Below are 18,815 nucleotides of genomic sequence, written 5' to 3'. Positions count from 1 at the left end.
CAGAGATGAAATCAGGAATTATAGCTTGATTATCTTTAGTGCCAGTGAGCTGAACTCACAAGTTTCAAATGATTCAAGATGGTGTCATCATCTTTGGGTAATGAAATGACACCGCCATGCTTTGTTTGGGGCAAATTCAGGAAAAAGAAGAAAATAGAATATCTGTGTGAAACAATTCTACAGCGGTGCTCTCAGACTTTAACATGATATGTGATTCGCCTGGACTGCAAGAAGATCAAACCAGTCAGTCCTAAAGGAAATCAACCCTTAATATTCATTGGAAGGACTGATACTGAAGCTGAACATCCAATACTTTGGCCACCTGATGTGAAGAGCCATCTCATTAGAAAAGACCCTGATGCTGGGAAAGACTGAAGGCAGGAGGAGAAGGGGCCAACAGAGGATGAGACGATTAGAGAGCATCACCAATTCAATGGATATAAATTTGAGCAAACTCCAAGACATAGTGGAGGACAGAGGAGCCTGGTGTGCTGCAGTCCATGAGGTCGCAAAGAGTAGCAACATAGCAACAACAGTGTGATTCTGACAAAATTCTAGCGTCACCGATTCAATGGACATGAATTTGTGCAAATTTCAGGAGATAGTAGAGGGCAGAGGAGACTGGTGGGCTACATGGGGTTGTAGAGAGTCAGACATGATTTCATGACTGAATAACAACAACAAAGGTGAGCAGAAGACAAGAAGAATCAGGCTTCCTAGAAGAGGAATCACATAGGTGTTTTTGCTTGAGTAGGTTTTTTTCAAAGTGGCGAGTGACAGATCCCGCTTCTTTGCCAAATTGGTCCTCTGCCATCTTCAACACTTGCCTCCCAAGGAGTGTTCCCTGTACTTTATGTACTTTATACACTAACTGTACAGTTTGGGTGTATTGAAGGAGATGGGGTGGGGAGAATATGCAATATGCAGGATGAGAAACAAAAAAGACCTGCACCATAACATTAGGAAGTAGCACACAGGAAATTAATTTGGCAGCTGTCTCATACATTTCAAGTGAAAAGCAACTTTCTAACTATAATTTTCCACTTGCCAGCATAATGAAAACAATACTTCAGGAGAGTAAGTTTACTGTACATCATCACTGGTAAAATTAACAGGGCTTATACTTTAAGGATTGTGAAGAATAGGGAATGTATTTATTTTTTAATATGCTTTTACTATAGCTGGAAAGTATTTGAGTATTCCTCTTCTGGGACAGTTCACGGCTATCAGAAACATATTTTATGTGATGCAAAGCAGATAGAACGCATGTCATTGTCACAAAACCCTTGTTTTTTTGATGGGATATTTATTATTGTCATTTACTCCATGAGGATGACTGCTTCTGGAATTCACATCAGAGAAGAGCAGAGAGAAAGTTCTGGGACTTCCTTGGTAGTCCAGTGGTTAAGACTGCACTTCCACTGCAGAGAGCACTGGTTCAATCCCTGATCAGGGAACTAGGATCCCACATGCCAGGTGTTGCAGCCAAAAAAAGAAAAGAAAAATGAAGGTTGTGCCACCAATCTCTGGCGCTCCAGGAAAAGCCAGCCTCTAGGAACAGAGCCAGGAAAAGCCTGATTTTACATGTCAATGGGTTTCCAGCTTTCTACTCATATAAGAAACAAGGTGTGATATCCCAGTTTTCCTTTTGGTTAAAGTGTAGTCACTCTAGAACAGGTTCTTTTGAGAGGCAGTGAGATTCTAGATGCTCATGGCTCGGAATGCAGAGTTCATTGCTCAGGAGAAAGAGGAAACACCTAGAACAGCCTCCATAAGCCTTGAGGATAGGATGATCCCCTGAGAGTTGATGACTGATGAGGTTTCACACTTCCTCCTTGGAAGGAAAGCTATGACAAATCTAGACAGCATATTGAAAAGCAAAGACATTACTTTGCCGAAAAAAGTCCATATAGTTAAAGCTATGGTTTTTCCAGTAGTTATGTACAAGTGTGAGTTGGATCATAAAGAAGGCTGAGAGCTGAAGTGTTGATTCTTTTGAACTGCGGTGCTGGAGAAGACTCTTGAGATTCCCTTGGACTCCAAGGAGATCCTAAAGGAAATCAACCCTGAATATTCATTGGAAGGACTGATGCTGAAGATTAAGTTCCAATACTTTGGCCACCTGATGTGAAGAGGCTGACTCATTGGAAAAGTCCTTGATACTTGGAAAGATTGAAGGCAAAAGGAGAGTATGAGACAGAGGCAGAGGATGAGACAGTTAGATGGCACCAGTAGACATGAATTTGAGCAAACTCTCAGAGATAGTGAAGGACAGAGAAGCCTGGTGTGCTACACTCGATGGGGGTCACAAAGAGTTGGACACTACTTAGCAACTGAACAACAAAACTCCTGAGGATATTCATTCAGAGCTGAACAACCAGACTTGCTAGTCCAGGTATTCAGAATCTTCTTGTCCTGATGTAGTTCTCTGTGTTTGTAGAGGAAATATTTAAGACAATTATAAGAGGGGAAGGGGAAAGAATACAGAGACCTAAAAGGAGAAATCCTAAAACACTTCATTCAAAAGTGGTAACTTCTATAACCTATAACTTACATAATGTATAATACAACATACACATTACATCCTCTGTCCGTGGAATTCTCCAGGCAATAATACTGGATTAGGTAGCCATCCCCTTCTCCAGGGGATTTCCCAACCCAGGGATCGAACCTGGCTCTCCTGCATTGCAGGCAGATTCTTTACTGTCTGAACCACCAGGGAAGCTCATAGGTTAACTCACATAACATATAATGTAAAACTTGGAACATCACTGAAAGACCTGTGCAAAGAGATGCTCTCAAAAATACCACAGTTATGTCACAACAGAATTCCAGAAAATGTCTAAGTGACCCACAGGAAGAGAAGAAGAAAGAGCCTACTTAAAAATCAATAATTGCATTATTTGTAAATGTATTAAATGTAAGTAGTCTAAAGACAGTTCAAAGGCAGAGATTGTGGATTAAAAAGTACGACTGCATAAGAAACTCACTTCAAGTCAACGATATAAGTAAATTAAAAGTAAAAGGATGGAAAAACATGTACCACACATCAGGGGCAAAGAGGAATGGACATAACATAATGAGAAGAAGGTCAAGCAACCAAGAAGATATAGCAATCCGAATTGCAAACAACAGTTTCAAAATACTTGAAGCAAAAACTGACATAAGTGAAAGGAGAAATGAACAACTCCATAGTTGTAGTTGGGGAGGTCAACTTTCCTCTCATTTAGTAATCAAAAGAATAAGTATACAGAAAATCAGCAACAAAGAAGAATGAACACCATCAACCAACAGGATCTCATGGACACGTGTAGAACACTTCACCCAACAACAGCAGAACACACATTCTTTTCAAGTACCCATGGAGCATTCTCAAGATAGACCATATCCTGGACATTAAAGCAACCTCGGCATATACTGGGCATTAAAACAACCTCAACAGAATTCAAAGAATCAAAATATTACAGTGTTATCTGACCACAGTGAACTCAATTGAAATCAGTAACAAAGAGATGACAAGAAAATCTCCAGACACTGAAATTAACATATTTCTAAATGATCCTTAGGGCAAGAGAAGTCTCAAAGGAAGTAAATCAGAATTTGCAGGGTGCAGCTAAAGAAGAGCTGAGAGCAAAGTACATAGCACTGAACGCTTAACATGAGGAGTTTCCTCGATGGGTGTGCGCCTGCGTCCTTAGACAAACTTGGAGGCCTGATCTTACCAGAAACTACCCTGCCTACCTTTCTTGCCTGCCCACCATGCGGGGGCTGCGGTCTCCAGCTCCCTGGTACCCACTGTCCCATCAGAACCTATTGCCGAGTGTCTCCCTTAGGAGACGGGGAGCAGTAATACGGGGGCAGCAGTGAGCTTCTCAGATACATTCATTGCTCATTCCAGGACCTCAAAATATCTTCTGTAGGACTGGCAGTTTAATAAATGTTGGAAGACCAAATGGTTTTGTTTTCTTCCTTCTGTTTTAGCGAGCTTGTTTTCATGTCTTCAGGTTGAAAACCTAGATACCAATGAAGGGCAGTCTGACAGGTTCTCTGGATCCACTGTGTGCTAATGCATGTACATGTGGATTCTTCATTTTCATGTGTGCATGGGGCTACACTGAAGACCCGGCAGCTTCATCAAGCACTAATGTTCTTTGCCCCCAGGCTTTAAACCTGGCCTATTCGAGCATCTATGGGAGCTACCGGAACTTTGTGGGGCCCCCACACTTCCAGGTCATTTGCCGGCTGCTTGGCTACCAGGGCATTGCAGTGGTCATGGAAGAGCTGCTGAAGGTGGTCAAAAGCCTGGTATGTTTCCCTCTGGTGGGCTTCCTTCCCAGGGTTGGGGGGAGGATTCTGCACCCAGTTCCTGTGTGGCGAGGGGCTGCCCACTCCCATTGAGGTTGCTTTCCTTCTGTGTGTGAGATTTCCTTTCTAGCCAAAGTGATTCTCAGTCCTGGGTCATTACCATGCATTTTACTAACAAATTCATTTTCAAAAGTCCCCATCGCACCGACAGCCTGCAGGGTAATGTGGCTGGTGGTTGACACAGACCATCTCTCACAGCTGCAAGGCACAATCCTACAGTATGTGAAGACGCTGATGGAGGTGATGCCCAAGGTCTGCCGGCTGCCGCGACATGAGTACGGCTCCCCGGGTGAGCACAGCGTCCCTCTGGGGCGTACAGGGAGGGGCAGTGTCAGCCCTAGGTCAGTTAAGGGAAATCAAGTTGGAAATTACTGGTAAGGATCAGATCTGCCTTCCCCAAGTGGGAGAAGGTGGGAAGCTAGAACCTGATTGTTTCTAACAGAACAAACCTGCCTTTCAACCAAGAGCAGGTGTGCAAGGGTGGGAGAGCTGGGTGGAGGGTGACAGTGCTGTGAACCCTGTGCACCTTGGCTCTCCTGTAATACCAGGATCTTGCAAATCACTGGTGGGGGAGGCAGGGAGCGCCATTGCCTGGTCCAACTGCCTGCTAGTCTTCAGCAGCCCAGGCTGCAGGGGAGCCCGTGGAGGGGGTCACTGCCCCGACAGTGCAGCTTGTCTGTCTCTGCCCGGCAGCCTCCTATCTTACTGACTGGCCAGCTGCAGGGCCCTCAGGCAGATGTGGTCTTTGGGGTGCCAGACGAACCTATGTGACCTGACCAGAGTGGATTTGGGGCTTTCTACATGGATAACATTCATGACCTCAGAGAGCTTTGTTTGTGATAAAATTGAACTACAAGAACCTTTGTCTCTTAACAAAGCTGCCTTTTATCTCTTATCTGTTAATACTTTATTGAAAGCTGGAAAACTATCTTGTTGGTCACCAGTGAGATACTGTCCTGATAGGCAGTTGGCTGGTGTGGTTGAGCCCCTGGGTGTTCCTGGCACCACCCAAGGCTGCTGTTGGTGTTGGAGGAGACAGTGAGGTGACCCATTTGGCCACTGGGAAGGGAATAACCATTGGTCTGTCCTGGCTTAGGGAAAATCTCAGAAAGTAGACGGGTAATGTTGGGATAATAAGACTGGTGCTCAGATCCTTATTAGAGGTGGATATTTTAAATGTCAAAGACAAAGCCATTTAAGCCAAATCCAGAGCTGGTCTGCAGGAGAGCTGTGGACTTCCGGGCTGGTTTCCACATGTCCTCACCCAGCTGGCATGGCACCACTGTGGAGGTAGTGCCATGTTGCTGGAAGTACCCCTGTACTCATGCTCATTGTGGGGTGGACCACCAAGAGGAAACGATGGTCTCTCAGGCAGGCAGGGCTGTGGGGTCACTGTGGAACAGCACTCAGGGCCTGACCTGATGGGATGAGAGGTTTGAAATCTCTTTAAGTATCCAGCATTTTTCTCAGTGTTGTTTTGCCTGTTCTGGGTCTTCTGTATGACTATAAATTCTAGAGTCAGCTCGGGGATTTTGACTGTTTCAGCAGTGAATGGATAGAGTGCTTCCTAGACTTTATGCTTCGTGTCTTTTCCTACCTTATGACAACATCCAGAACCTCCAGGAGAGTGGTGAAGATGCTCTCTTTCTCTGAAGCTCTGGGGGAAGGCATGCAGATTCACCACTGAGTATTATGTTAGCTACAGGGTTTTTGTAGATGTCCTTTATTAGATTAAACACGTTCCTTTCTGTGCCTGTGAAGGGATTTTGAATTTTATCAAATACCTTTTCTACCTCTGCTGGAGATGACTGTGGTCTTGCTCATTTATTGCAACATGATGCCTCCTCTGAAGGTATACACAGACCTCCGAGATGTTGCATATCTGGTTCCAACCAGCTGCAAATTATCACAATAAAGCAAGCCATATGAATTTTTTTATTTTCTGATGCATATAAAGTTATGTTTGTACTATACTATAGTCTATTACGGAGAAGGCAATGGCACCCCACTCCAGTACTCTTGCCTGGAAAATCCCATGGACGGAGGAGCCTGGTGGGCTGCAGTCCATGGGGTCGCTAAGAGTTGGATGCGATTGAGCGACTTCATTTTCACTTTTCACTTTCATGCATTGGAGAAGGAAATGGCAAGCCACTCCAGTGTTCTTGCCTGGAGAATCCCAGGGACGGGGGAGCCTGGTGGGCTGCAGTCCATGGGGTCGCACAGAGTCAGGCACGACTGAAGCGACTTAGCAGCAGCAGCAGCAGAGTCTATTAAGTGTGCAGTAACACAAGATATGCCTTTTAAGACATTCGTATCTTGGACTTCCCTGGTGGTCCAGTGGTAAAGAATCCGCCTGCCAGTGCAGGGGACACAGATTTGATCCCTGGCCCAGGAAGATCCCACATGCCCTGAAGCAACTAAGACAGTGCGGCACGCTGCTGAGCCCTCACTCTGGGGCCCGTGCTCCAGAAAAAGAAAAGCCACCAGAATGAGCAGTCTGCACGCTGCAATGAGGGGTATTCCCTGCTTGCCACAACTAGAGAAAGCCTGAGTGCAGCAATGAAGACCCAGCACAGCCATAAATAAATAAACACAACTAAGTATCTTAATTTAAAACACGTCATTGCTAAAACATGCTAACCATCATCTGAACCTTTAGCAAGTTGTGACCTTTTTGCAATAATAACATCAAAGATCCCGGATCACCATGACAAATATAATGATGAAAAAACTTAAAATATTGCGGGAATTATCAAAATCTGATATAGAAACATGAAGTGAACAGATGCTATGGGGAAAATGGCACCTATAGATTTGTTTGACACAGGAGTGCCACAGACCTTCAGTCTGTGAAAATAACACAATATCTGCACAGCACAGAAGAACAAGCTGTGCCTGGACTGGGTTGGCAGGCTTTGGAGCTGAGGACAAGGATGCAGGCGGTGGAACAGGGGACACAGCCATCTCCTTGGTGGGCAGGATGGCAGTGTCAGAGTCTTCTGTCAGCACGGGTGCTTCCGGCCGTGGACCCAGGCTGTGCACTGTCACGCTCCCTCCCTCTAGCCTCTCCCAGCCCCACACTCATTCTCTCCCACTTCAGGCATCCTGGAGTTCTTCCACCACCAGCTGAAGGACATAGTTGAGTATGCGGAGCTGAAAACGGTGTGCTTCCAGAACCTGCGGGAGGTGGGCAACGCTGTGCTCTTCTGCCTGCTCATAGAGCAGAGCCTGGTGAGTGCCCAGCACTGCCGTGGCCCGCGTGCTGCCAAGCCCCTTCCTCCTCATGGATGACAGAAGAGGCCATTCTCTAGGCGCTTGATTTACTGGCGTTATTTAATGGGGGAAGGAGAGCAAGTGTTGTAAAGCACTTTTCTTTTTTTCATCGTTATTTAGACTTCTGAATTTGTTCCCTACAATTGAAAAACAAAAATGCAGTAGTTCATTTAAGAATGTTTTACTGTGTGAATATTTTAAGAATGTTTTATTATAGATTTACTGCATCTAGATTAACATATATGACATACACATAATGTATAAAGCTGCTGCCCGGGAGAACTGTTTGTGATGGAAAATTCCATAGCTGAGGCTGTTGAGACCTCAGGGTGGGGCTCCATGTGACTAAAGAACAGAGTTTTAAATGTCATTGAATTTTAACTTTTTACATTGAAATAGGTACACATGGCCCATGCCTGCTGAGGTGGACAGCATAAGAAAGCAAGCGCTGGGAGCCCAGCAACACCAAGAAATCATGCGTGGGCACGCGCAGTCCCACTGCCTGCCTGCTGGGGGTGTCCTTCGGCCTCTCCCTCTGTCCCTGTAGGTTGTCAGCTGACTACCGCTCTGCACCCAGAGCCCTCTTGAGGTGGCCTCACTCTGCTTTTCAGTGAGGACTGCGGAACTGGGCGTCTTTGCTGCTGCTGGGCTCTCCTTCTGTTAAATGTTCCGTTTGTATCTTGTCCATTTTACTACAACTTGTGTATCTTCTGTGTGTTACATGCAAATGCTAGTATTGTTGTGTATCGCTTGATCGTGTCCGATTCTTTTTTGTGACCCCTTGGACTACAGCCCACCAGGCTCCCCTGTCCATGGGATTCTCCAGGCAAGAATACTGCAGTGGGTTGCCATTTACTTCTCCAGGGGATCTTTTCGACCCAGGTATCGAACTTGTGTCTCCTGCATCGGCAGGTGGATTCTTATTGCTGAGCCACCAAGGAAGCCCTGATTTTAGCTTATCTTTTCACTCTAATAGTAGCGATGTTTGAGAAACTGATACTCCTAATTTGACTAGAGTCTCTTTTCTATGGTTCTTGTGTACAAGCACTTCTTGTATCTCTTCAAAGAAGTCCTTTCCTCTCTAGGAATCATAAAGACATTCTTTAATATTTTCTTCTAAAGATTTTAGGTTTTGTTTCTACATTAAAGTTTATAATCCTTCTGGAGTTGGTTTTTGTGTGTAATGTGAGATGTGGATGAAGATTCTTTTTTCCTCATGGGTCACCAGTTGTCCCTTCTCCAGTGACTGAAGGAAGACTCCTTTCCTTGTTGGTCAGCAGGATCCCTCTGTCACCCTTCCGCTTTCTGTGGATGTGCTAGTCTGTCTCCTGGTTTTCCTCCTCATTCTACTAGTCTGTGTCTGTCCACGGCTTCTAACATGTTGTCTTACTCATGGTAGCTCTAACTAAAGTGTTAACCCCCGGTAGGACGTGCTCCTTACCGTATTCTTCTTCAAGCACATGCTACCTCTTTGTGGATCTTTGCTCTGCTCTGAAAGTATGAGAATCACCTTGGGCCAAATACACTGAAAAAGCACACTGATATTTCAGTGGGAGTTGTGTTACATTTCTAGCTCTGTCTGGGGAGATCTTTGCTCTGTTACTTCTTAAAGCAGTCTCTTCTCTCTCTGGAGCCTTGGCACCTTGGCAGAGGCACGGTGTGCTTTGCAACGACCTGGGCCAGGTGTTGCATACACTGTGCAGGGCGTGGCAGGCAGACTGCAGGCTTGAGGGGCTGAGCCAGCGGGCTAGGCACCTAACACCTGCTTACTCGAAAAAGGTATGTTGGCTCTCGTGTCAGGGAGCCCAAGTTCGGGTGCAGGGTGCAGTCTCTGGTCAGGACCTGCATCTTCCAGACTCTACTCTGCCACTCTGCTCGCAGAAGACCTTTTCCATGTGGTGCCAAAGGCGGGCAGCCCCCAGGCCCTTGCTGTCCCCTGCCTGCGACTCAGCCCAGCTGCTCCCTGCAGCAGGACTGGTGGTGCCGGGCCAACAGGCAGCTCCCCAAGAAGCTGGTGTCCAGGGCAGCCTTGCTCCAGGAACAGCTGAGGGAGAACTGGATCTTTCACCTAAATACACAAGATAAGTGAGGGAAATTCCTGTAAATAGTAATCACTCGTCATGAATTTTCAATATTTAATACAGGAAAAGTCCCTTCACGTATGACTTCTCCTGAACACATACATAAAGTGCAGTATCTCATCCGTGTGTATCCACACCCATCTCCGCGTTCCCTTTTTCACTTGACAGTAAATCTGGAGATCATTCCACATTAGTAAGTGTTGACAGTCATCAGCCTTTTTCAGCTGCGTGATAACCCACAGACGTTACTCGCTAGTCTGTGTCTGCGTGGTAGTCCTTCACGTCTGATGCCTGCCTTCTGTGTGAAGAGCTTGTGTTCTTTCTGGACTTGGGCACAGGAGGTGTGGAGGAGGGGGTCGGTCTCCTTCTGGAGGGTTCTGAAGGAGCAGGTCTCTGACTGACTGCTCTTCCAGGCTTATGTTACGGGATAACAGGACTTTCACATGATGGTACAGAAAGCCTTCTATTCCTCCTCTTGGTCTTAGTTTTGCTGTCATCTTTGTGGAGATCCTCAGAAAGGAAACTCTTATCAGTCAGTATGTTTTGATTCTCTGATAACTATTTCTTTGTTTAGCAGTTTGCTTTCTCAAGATTTTAGGGTGGATGTACAGTAGGAGGCAGGAGAGCCCATTCTCACTTCCGGTCTTTTTGCCCTGCGCTGAGCACACTGCTAAGGAGTTTCCCTTGTTTATGGGCCCTCCAGCGAGGGAAGGGCACCCTTCCTGACCATATTTGGGTTCGTGGTGGAGTTTTAGATGTTGTGAAACCCCTGTGATATTGGAAGTAAGCTTTCTTCCTACACTGCATTGTTTTGGAGAACAGGTTTTATGTAGTGTGGGGTTTTATTGCCTGTTTAAAGGAATTTGTGATCCAACAACAGGTTCAGAGTGACTGCTCAGACTCTTGTTTTAGGCTCAGTGGGGAATGGCCAACGGTGCCCCTTCCTTCTGCCTCCTGCTCTTTGTTTACAAAGGAGGCACCTGCTTCCTGGCTCTGCAGGGACAGCTGAGAGACCCTAAAGACAAAGGCACTGTGCTCAGTCCTGTCTGTGTTTCAGTCCAGTCGTTCAGTCGTGTCCGACTCTGCAGTCGCATGGACTGCAGCACTCCAGGCTTCCCTGTCCATCCCCAACTCCAGGAGCTGGCTCACACTCATGTCCATCCAGTCAGTGATGCCATCCAACCATCTCATCCTCTGTTGTCCCCTTCTCCTTCCTTCAGTGTTTCCCAGCATCAGGGTCTTTTCCAGTGAATCAGCTCTTCGCATCAGGTGGCCAAAGTATTGGAGTTTCAGCTTCAACATCAGTCCTTCTAGTGAATATTCAGGACTGATTTCCCTTAGGATGGACTGGTTGGATCTCCTTGCAGTTCAAGGGACTCTCAAGAGTCTTCTCCAAAACCACAGTTCAAAAGTATCAGTTCTTCAGTGCTCAGCTTTCTTCACAGTACAACTCTCACATCCATAGATGACTACTGGAAAAACTACAGCCTTGACTAGACGGACCTTTGTCAGTAAAGTAATCACAATCTGCTTTTTAATATGCTGTGTAGGTTTTCCTGCAAGGAGCAAGAGTCTTTGAATTTCATGACTGCAGTCACCATCTGCAGTGATTTTGGAGCTCAAGAAAATAAAGTCTGACACTGTTTCTTCATCTGTTTGCCACGAAGTGATAGGTCCAGATGCCATAATCTTAGTGTTTTGAATGTTGAGTTTTAAGCCAGCTTTTTCACTCTCCTCTTTCATTCTCATCAAGAGGCTGTTTAGTTCCTTTTTGCTTTTTTCCATAAGGGTGATGTCATCTGCATATCTGAGGTTATTGATACTTCTCCAGGCAATCTTGATTCCAGCTTGTGCTTCATCCAGCCTGTCATTTTGCATGTTGTACTCTGCATATAAGTTAAATAAGCAGGGTGACAATATTCAGACTTGACATACTCCTTTCCCAATTTTGAACCAGTCCATTGTTCCATGCCCAGTTCTAACTGTTGCTTCTTGACCTGCATACAGATTTCTCAGGAGGCAGTTAAGGTCGTCTGGTATTCCCATCTCTTTAAGAATTCCACAGTTTCTTGTGATCCACATAGTCAAAGGCTTCTGGCATAGTCAATAAAGCAGAAGTAGTTGTTTCTCTGGAATTTTCTTGCTTTTTCAGTTTGATCTCTGGTCTGTATTTAAATTAATCAAAATGAAAATTGAGTAACTAAAAATGAAAATTCAGTTCCTTAGCCACATTCCAGGTACTTAATCCCCACATGTTGCTGGTAGCTACCTGGCCAGAACAGCAAGGGACAGCTCCACCAGCGCAGAGACTCCTGTTGGGCAGTCTGCTTGCAGTGTTTATTTTACACAAAATGACAAAGATGTGCCTTGTTTTCAGCATCCGATTTCTTTGTCCATCTCTACTGTGAGATGAGATTCTTCATGCAGCCTTCTTTTTCATTGTTCTAGTCTCTAGAAGAAGTATGTGACCTGCTGCACGCAGCCCCTTTCCAGAACATCTTGCCAAGGGTCCATGTGAAAGGTGAGCCAGTCCTCTGACCAGGGTAGGGACACATGTCTGTGTTGCCAGAGAGTTCTCTTTAGTTAAAAAGCCAGCTTTGAGTTTGCTTCCTGTTCAGTCACATCCTGGAAGTAATATAATATAGTTAAATGAATACTGAATAAAGGAAGTACTTAGGATGGAAATGCTGTATCTTGATTGTTTCAGAATAGCATGGGAGCAGGGGTATTAGGTATATATGAAAGAAGAATGCCATGAGCTCATGATTGTAGCAACAGATAGTCACAGAGGATTCATTGTACTGTGCTGTTTTTGACTACATTAAGTTTTTAAAAGTTTGAATACTGAGCAAAGACTCAGTTCTCTGTTTGAGTTAAAATAGCAGATGAGCCAGTTCCATAAAAGAATTTTCAAAGAGAACCTCTATGCATAATGTTAAATATTTTTCATTTGGGTTTTTTTTTTTTTTTTACAAAATTAAACTTATGCAATTGTTATTCATACAAGGAATAGAGTATAAAATATTTTTTTCCACCGTAGAGGGAGAGAGACTTGATGCCAAAATGAAAAGACTAGAATCAAAGTATGCCCCACTGCACCTTGTCCCTCTGATCGAAAGACTGGGAACTCCACAGGTAATGCAACATGCTGCTGTGAGCTGGGCGCCCAGCTGGGCTGGTCCTTGGCAGGGTGGATGGACTCTGGGTGAGACCTAGTCCTCAGGCATCAAGAGATTGCATGGGCCTGCTCAGCTACTCAGGCCTGAGTTTTCCAAGTGAGTTTTATAATAGGACCTTGTCACAGGGTGGCTGGGAAGTGTGAATGAGCTAACACGTGAAAGGACGCGGAACATCACGTGGCAGGTGAGGCGTGCACAGTAAACATCGCTGTTTTTGTTGTCCACCCCTTCATGAGGAAAGCTTTCTCATTGGTTTTTAAGAACAGGAGGCAGGGAGGAACTTAAGCTAGCTTCATCAGAGTCTCTCAACCTGTTGCCATTTTGGATGAGATAATTCTTTGCTGGGGGGACTGTCCTATGAATTGTAGGACATTTAGCAGCATCCCTGGCCTCTACCCACTAGATGCCACTAGACCCAGAAGCTATGAAAACCAAGTATCTCCATATGTTGCCAAATGTCCTCATGAGGTAAACCTCTCCCTTAAGAACAACTGTGCTTGACAGTTCTATTTAGTCTGATAAGACATATAAGTAATAGCTGACGTATTTTGTTGATGTTTATTTTTAAAAACCCTCTTCTGCAAGGTGTGATAGTTTCCAGTGAGTCAAAAACAATACTGGAGTACTTCGACTTCAGCATTCTAGCTGCCTGCCATGCCTGTGACATTTTGTCCTTTTACAGCAAATTGCAATAGCAAGAGAGGGGGACCTGCTGACAAAGGAGCGTCTCTGCTGTGGCCTGTCCATGTTTGAAGTCATCCTGACCCGGATCCGGACCTTTCTGGATGACTCCATCTGGCGCGGGCCTCTGCCCAGCAATGGGGTCATGCACGTAGATGACTGTGTTGAGTTTCACAGACTCTGGAGTGCCATGCAGTTTGTCTACTGCATTCCTGTGGGAACACACGAGTTTACAGTCGAGTAAGTGAGTGCTCAGGGAAGGGAAATGGGAGAGAAGCTGGCGTTAGGCTCATGCAGAGAACCACTTTCCTCTGGAAATGGATCCCCATATTGCTGAGCTGCAATAAAGCGGCTTAAATAGGGGCTGTTACCTGATGCCTAGGAAATGCCTCAGGGCTGGGCTTCTGGAGTTTTCTGAACTCATGGAGACTTATGCAAGTCAGTTGTGTATTTTGCTAGACAGGAGGACCACCAGCACTTCATGAACTCATTCTTCATGGCAGGGCCTTGATCTAAAAAGAGGTTCAGAAACAGTTTGCCACAGGAACCCCAAAGAGGTGTTTACCAAACCAGGGACACAGCTCTGCTCATCATACCCTGCGGGGCACACAGGTGGTTTGGCAACTGGCATCTGGTTGCCCGTTCCACCTCCTGCTTCTTGTCTCCAGGCAGTGCTTTGGCGATGGGCTCCACTGGGCTGGCTGCATGATCATTGCGCTGCTTGGGCAGCAGCGCCGCTTTGCTGTGCTGGATTTCTGCTACCATCTGCTCAAAGTCCAGAAACACGATGGCAAAGACGAAATCATCAAAAATGTGGTATGTGGAAGCTTCACAAAGACAGACATTTTCTATTTATTTAAAGTTGTTTTTTTTCCCTGTGAATGTTTCTCATCTGAGGACAAAAGGTGCCACCAAATGAAACTTTCTTTTCACCCAAATGAGTCCAAATAGAATTAGTGAGCAAAGGAGTCTGATGCCATTTTCCTTCTATTTTCAAGGTATGTAGATCTTCTTGTGTTTGTCATTTTATGGATTCTTTGTAATTGAATTCCAGAAAATACTTATTATCTTTTCAAATATTTTAGTTTTTCTTCCATTTGGGGACTTCATCAGACATGTCTATACTTCAGTTTAGGCACTCAGTCGTGTCCAACTCTTTGCAACCCCATGGACTGCAGCACGCCAGGCCTCCCTGTCCATCACCAACTCCCAGAGTCCACCCAAACCTATGTCCATTGAGTCAGTGATGCCATCCAACCATCTCATCCTCTGTCTCCACTTCTCCTGCCTTCAATCTTTCCCAACATCAGGGACTTTTCAAATGAGTCAGCTCTTCGCATCAGGTGGCCAAAATATTGGAGTTTTTGCTTCAACATCAGTCCTATGAACACCCAGGACTGATCTCCTTTAGGATGGACTGGTTGGATCTCCTTGCAGTCCAAGGGACTCTCAAGAGTCTTCTCCAACACCACAGTTCAACAGCATCAATTCTTCGGTGCTCAGGTTTCTTTATAGTCCAGCTCTCACATCCATATAACTACTGGAAGAACCATAGCCTTGACGGACCTTTGTTGACAAAGTAATGTCTCTGCTTTTGAATACGCTGTCTACGTTGGTCATAACTTTCCTTTCAAGGAGTTTAAGTGTCTTTTAATTTCATGGCTGCAATCACCATCTGCCGTGATTTTGGAACCCCCAAAAATAAAGTCAGCCACTGTTTCCACTGTTTCCCCATCTATTTGCCATGAAGTGATGGGACCGGATGCCATGATCTTAATTTTCTGAATGTTGAGCTTTAAGCCAACTTTTTCACTCTTCTCTCACTTTCATCAAGAGGCTCTTTAGTTCCTCTTCACTTTCTGCCATAAGGGTGCTATCATCTGCATATCGGAGGTTATTGATATTTCTCCTGGCAATCTTGATTCCAGCTTGTGCTTCATCCAGCCCAGCCTTTCTCATGATGTACTCTGCATATAAGTTAAATAAGCAGGGTGATAATATACAGCCTTGGCGTACTCCTTTTCCTATTTGGAAGCAGTCTGTTCCATGTCCAGTTCTAATTGTTGCTTCCTGACCTGCATACAGGTTTCTCAAGAGGCAGGTCAGGTGGTCTGGTTTTCCCATCTCTCTCAGAAGTTTCCACAATTTATTGTGATCCACACAGTCAAAGGCTTTGGCATAGTCAATAAAGCAGAAATAGAGGTTTTTCTGGAACTCTCTTGCTTTTTCAATGATCTAGCACATGTTGGCAATTTGATCTCTGGTTCCTCTGCCTTTTCTAAAACCAGCTTGAACATCTGGTAGTTCACGGTTCACATATTGCTGAAGCCTGGCTTGGAGAATTTTGAGCATTACTTTGCTAGCGTGTGAGATGAGTGCGATTGTGTAGTACTTAACATCTCTCAGTTTTCTGCGTCAGAGGTCGGGAACAGCGTGGCTCAGCTGGGTCTTCCATTTACTGTTTCACAAGGCCACTGGCAGTGTGTCTGTAGGGCTGTGTTCTCTTCTGGAGCCTCTAGTTATGGATCTACTTCCAGACTCATTCAGGTGGTTGGCTCCATTCAGCTCCGTTCCATTGGAGAGCTAAGGTCTCCATTTCCTTGCTGGTTATTTAGCTCACATCCCTTCTCATGCTTTCCACATGGCCCCTTCCAGCCAACATGATCAAGTCCCTCTCACACTACTAATTTTGTGCCGCGCCTCTGCTGTCTTCAGCTGGAGAAAGTTCTCTGCTCAGTATGATTAGATTGGATCCAGCTGGGTAATCCATCCTACTTTTCCTATTTAAAGTCTGTAACCACCTAACTATATTTGCAAGGTCCCCTTTGCTATTAGAAAATAATACATTTACAGGCTCCAGGGACTGGAACATGGACATCTTAGGGGCCACTCTACCTCCCATACCTCCATGTCCTTGGCTGTCTGGCTGTACCCAAGTACTGACTTAACTGATTTCACCTCAGTGTGATCTGCTGTGTTTTTAACTTTTCAAAGTCACTAGTTTATATTTAACATGTTGATTTCCTTCTCCAAATCTTGGTAGTAATTGATAATTTTATCTTCACAGAATTTTTTCCATTTTTGTTTCTGTATACATCTAGTCTAAATGCATAAAGAAATGTCATCACATAGTCTTTACTTTTCAGTTCCGAGACCTCACGGGGTATCTAAAACTCTGAAATGTTTCATTGTTTATTGGATTTCTATTTGGCAGCTTTTGTTTGGTTGAACTTAATTTGGGATGCCTTTCTCCCTGGATTTCCATTTACTGTTCATCTCCCAGAGTTATTACCAATGTGGAACCACTTTTAACTTCCTAAGAGGTCCAGGCTTGGTGGAGAGCCTTGGAGTGCAGTCCACTTTGCTTAAAGCCCAGCCTGTCTCTTCATCCCACCCCTGCTGGTAGCATCTGTCTCTGAGGAGCCTGGCTTTTCCCTCACTTCTTGCATAGGCAAAACCAGCAGTGCTTTAAACTGGAATAGACTTTAAAGTTTGTTCTGTTTTCGTTTTTGTGTGTTTTTTAACATAGTTCTATTATAGCAGGAAGTGACATGACGTGAAAGTCGCCCAGTCATGTCCGACTATTTGCAACCCCAATAGTCCATGGAATTCTCCAGGCCAGAATACTGGAATGGGTAGCCTTTCCCTTCTCCAGGGGATCTTCCCAACCCAGGGATTGAACCTAGGTCTCCTGCATTGCAGGCAGATTCTTTAATGAGGGAAGCTCATTATAGCAGAAAGTGAAAGTGAAGTCGTATCAGACTCTGCGACCCGTGGACTGTAGCCCACCAAGCTCCTCTGTCCATGGGATTCTCCAGGCAAGAATACTGGAGTGGGTTGCTGTTTCCTTCTCCAATTATAGCAGAAGGGTCTATCAAAGCACCCTGTCCACAATAACTGGAAATTACTTGTGTTGTGTTGGTTACTGGGCTTCATCTTCACATTTCTAGCTCTTAGGACACCATAGTTCTCGATACCAGTCTGTTGAATAAACAGGTCTTTAAGTTTTACACGTGAATCTACAGTAGCATGAAGCCAACAGAGAAATGTTGCAGTAGAGATGGTATGTGTCAATAGTTGGCTGTAATTTTTCTAATATGAAAATGCTGAGGTATTTTGAAGCATGAAGAATAAATGACAGCTATCCTAATTTTAATTGTTGTAGCCTTTGAAGAAGATGGTGGAAAGAATTCGCAAGTTCCAGATTCTAAATGATGAGATAATCACCATCTTGGACAAGTACTTGAAGTCAGGTGATGGAGAGAGCACACCAGTGGAGCACGTCCGCTGCTTTCAGCCACCCATCCACCAGTCCCTGGCCAGCAGCTGAGGGAGTGTGTGTCACCTGTTTTTCAAGAGTTCCAGTACTGACTGCATTTAAGATCTAGAAGGGCATGTTTTTCTTTCCATAAACTATTTAGTGGGATTTTTGAGAACTCTTTTTCAGTATCTCTGTGCCTGTTAAAATAAGGGGGTGCTTTTCAATCTAAAAGCTTGATTTTACAAAATTGACTTATTTTTCTACACTAAAATTGTATATACTTTTAGTAATTGCAAAATCTGAGAATGTTGACTGCAGATTGTTGCCTTCATGTTCTTACAAAATCATTTTCCATTTTTTTGTGGAATGTTCCAACAGCTAGCTGTGTCAGGAAGTGCTGCTGAGTTCATCCATTTATCCTGTAACATTTAAGGAAAGATCTGTGAATTTAAGCAAGAAACTTAATACCAGCTAATTGTAATAAAACCCATTACCAATTAGAATAAACTTAATGATTAGCTTTTGTTGAGGGATTTTTGTTTTTTTAATGAAAACCTTTTCTAAGTCATTTCCCTTTCCCTTTTTGTGTCTTTCAAAAAGTAGTGAACTTGATTTCTCTGTTTCTACTAAATCCAGCTGTAACAAAATCTAGTTTGTGACAGGATTTAAAGGTTACAGAAATAAAAATAATGAAACCTGTTTGTGTTCATTCATTTACTGTGACCCTGTGCGCCCTGGCTTTGGTCAGGTACTTTCCCTACTTGCTCGAGTGCACAAACCAGGCTACAAGTCCAGGTCACCTGCAGCCATGAAGGAAGGGACAAGATTATGGTGGTAACTTCTATATGGTTTTAAAAACATTAATAGCAAAGTCCAGGTGCATTATCTATGGCACCAAAAATAAAGTCTGTGAACTACTTGGTTTTACTGTTTAACCTTAACATAAAACAGAACTGTTTTAGAAAAAGTAACCTA

At 44.5% G+C, this 18,815-nt stretch overlaps 1 protein-coding gene across 1 annotated transcript in view; it reads left to right on the top strand.

Moving 5' to 3' along the window:
• The window catches only part of CYFIP1 (cytoplasmic FMR1 interacting protein 1), a 108,693-nt gene extending 90,154 nt beyond the window's left edge, over nucleotides 1-18,539 (top strand). Inside the window, 8 exon segments of the mRNA XM_027554365.1 lie at nucleotides 4,162-4,305; nucleotides 4,564-4,654; nucleotides 7,466-7,596; nucleotides 12,168-12,240; nucleotides 12,760-12,854; nucleotides 13,581-13,819; nucleotides 14,248-14,395; nucleotides 17,745-18,539. Of these exon segments, the coding sequence (XP_027410166.1) occupies nucleotides 4,162-4,305; nucleotides 4,564-4,654; nucleotides 7,466-7,596; nucleotides 12,168-12,240; nucleotides 12,760-12,854; nucleotides 13,581-13,819; nucleotides 14,248-14,395; nucleotides 17,745-17,909 (1,086 nt within the window). The 3' untranslated portion in view covers nucleotides 17,910-18,539.
• The last annotated feature ends 276 nt before the right edge of the window (nucleotides 18,540-18,815 follow it).

The sequence above is a fragment of the Bos indicus x Bos taurus genome, chromosome 2, assembly GCF_003369695.1.
Source record: "Bos indicus x Bos taurus breed Angus x Brahman F1 hybrid chromosome 2, Bos_hybrid_MaternalHap_v2.0, whole genome shotgun sequence".
Lineage (NCBI taxonomy): Eukaryota > Metazoa > Chordata > Mammalia > Artiodactyla > Bovidae > Bos > Bos indicus x Bos taurus.
Note: the sequence above shows the minus strand (reverse complement) of the source record. Positions and strands in the feature narration are given on the sequence as shown.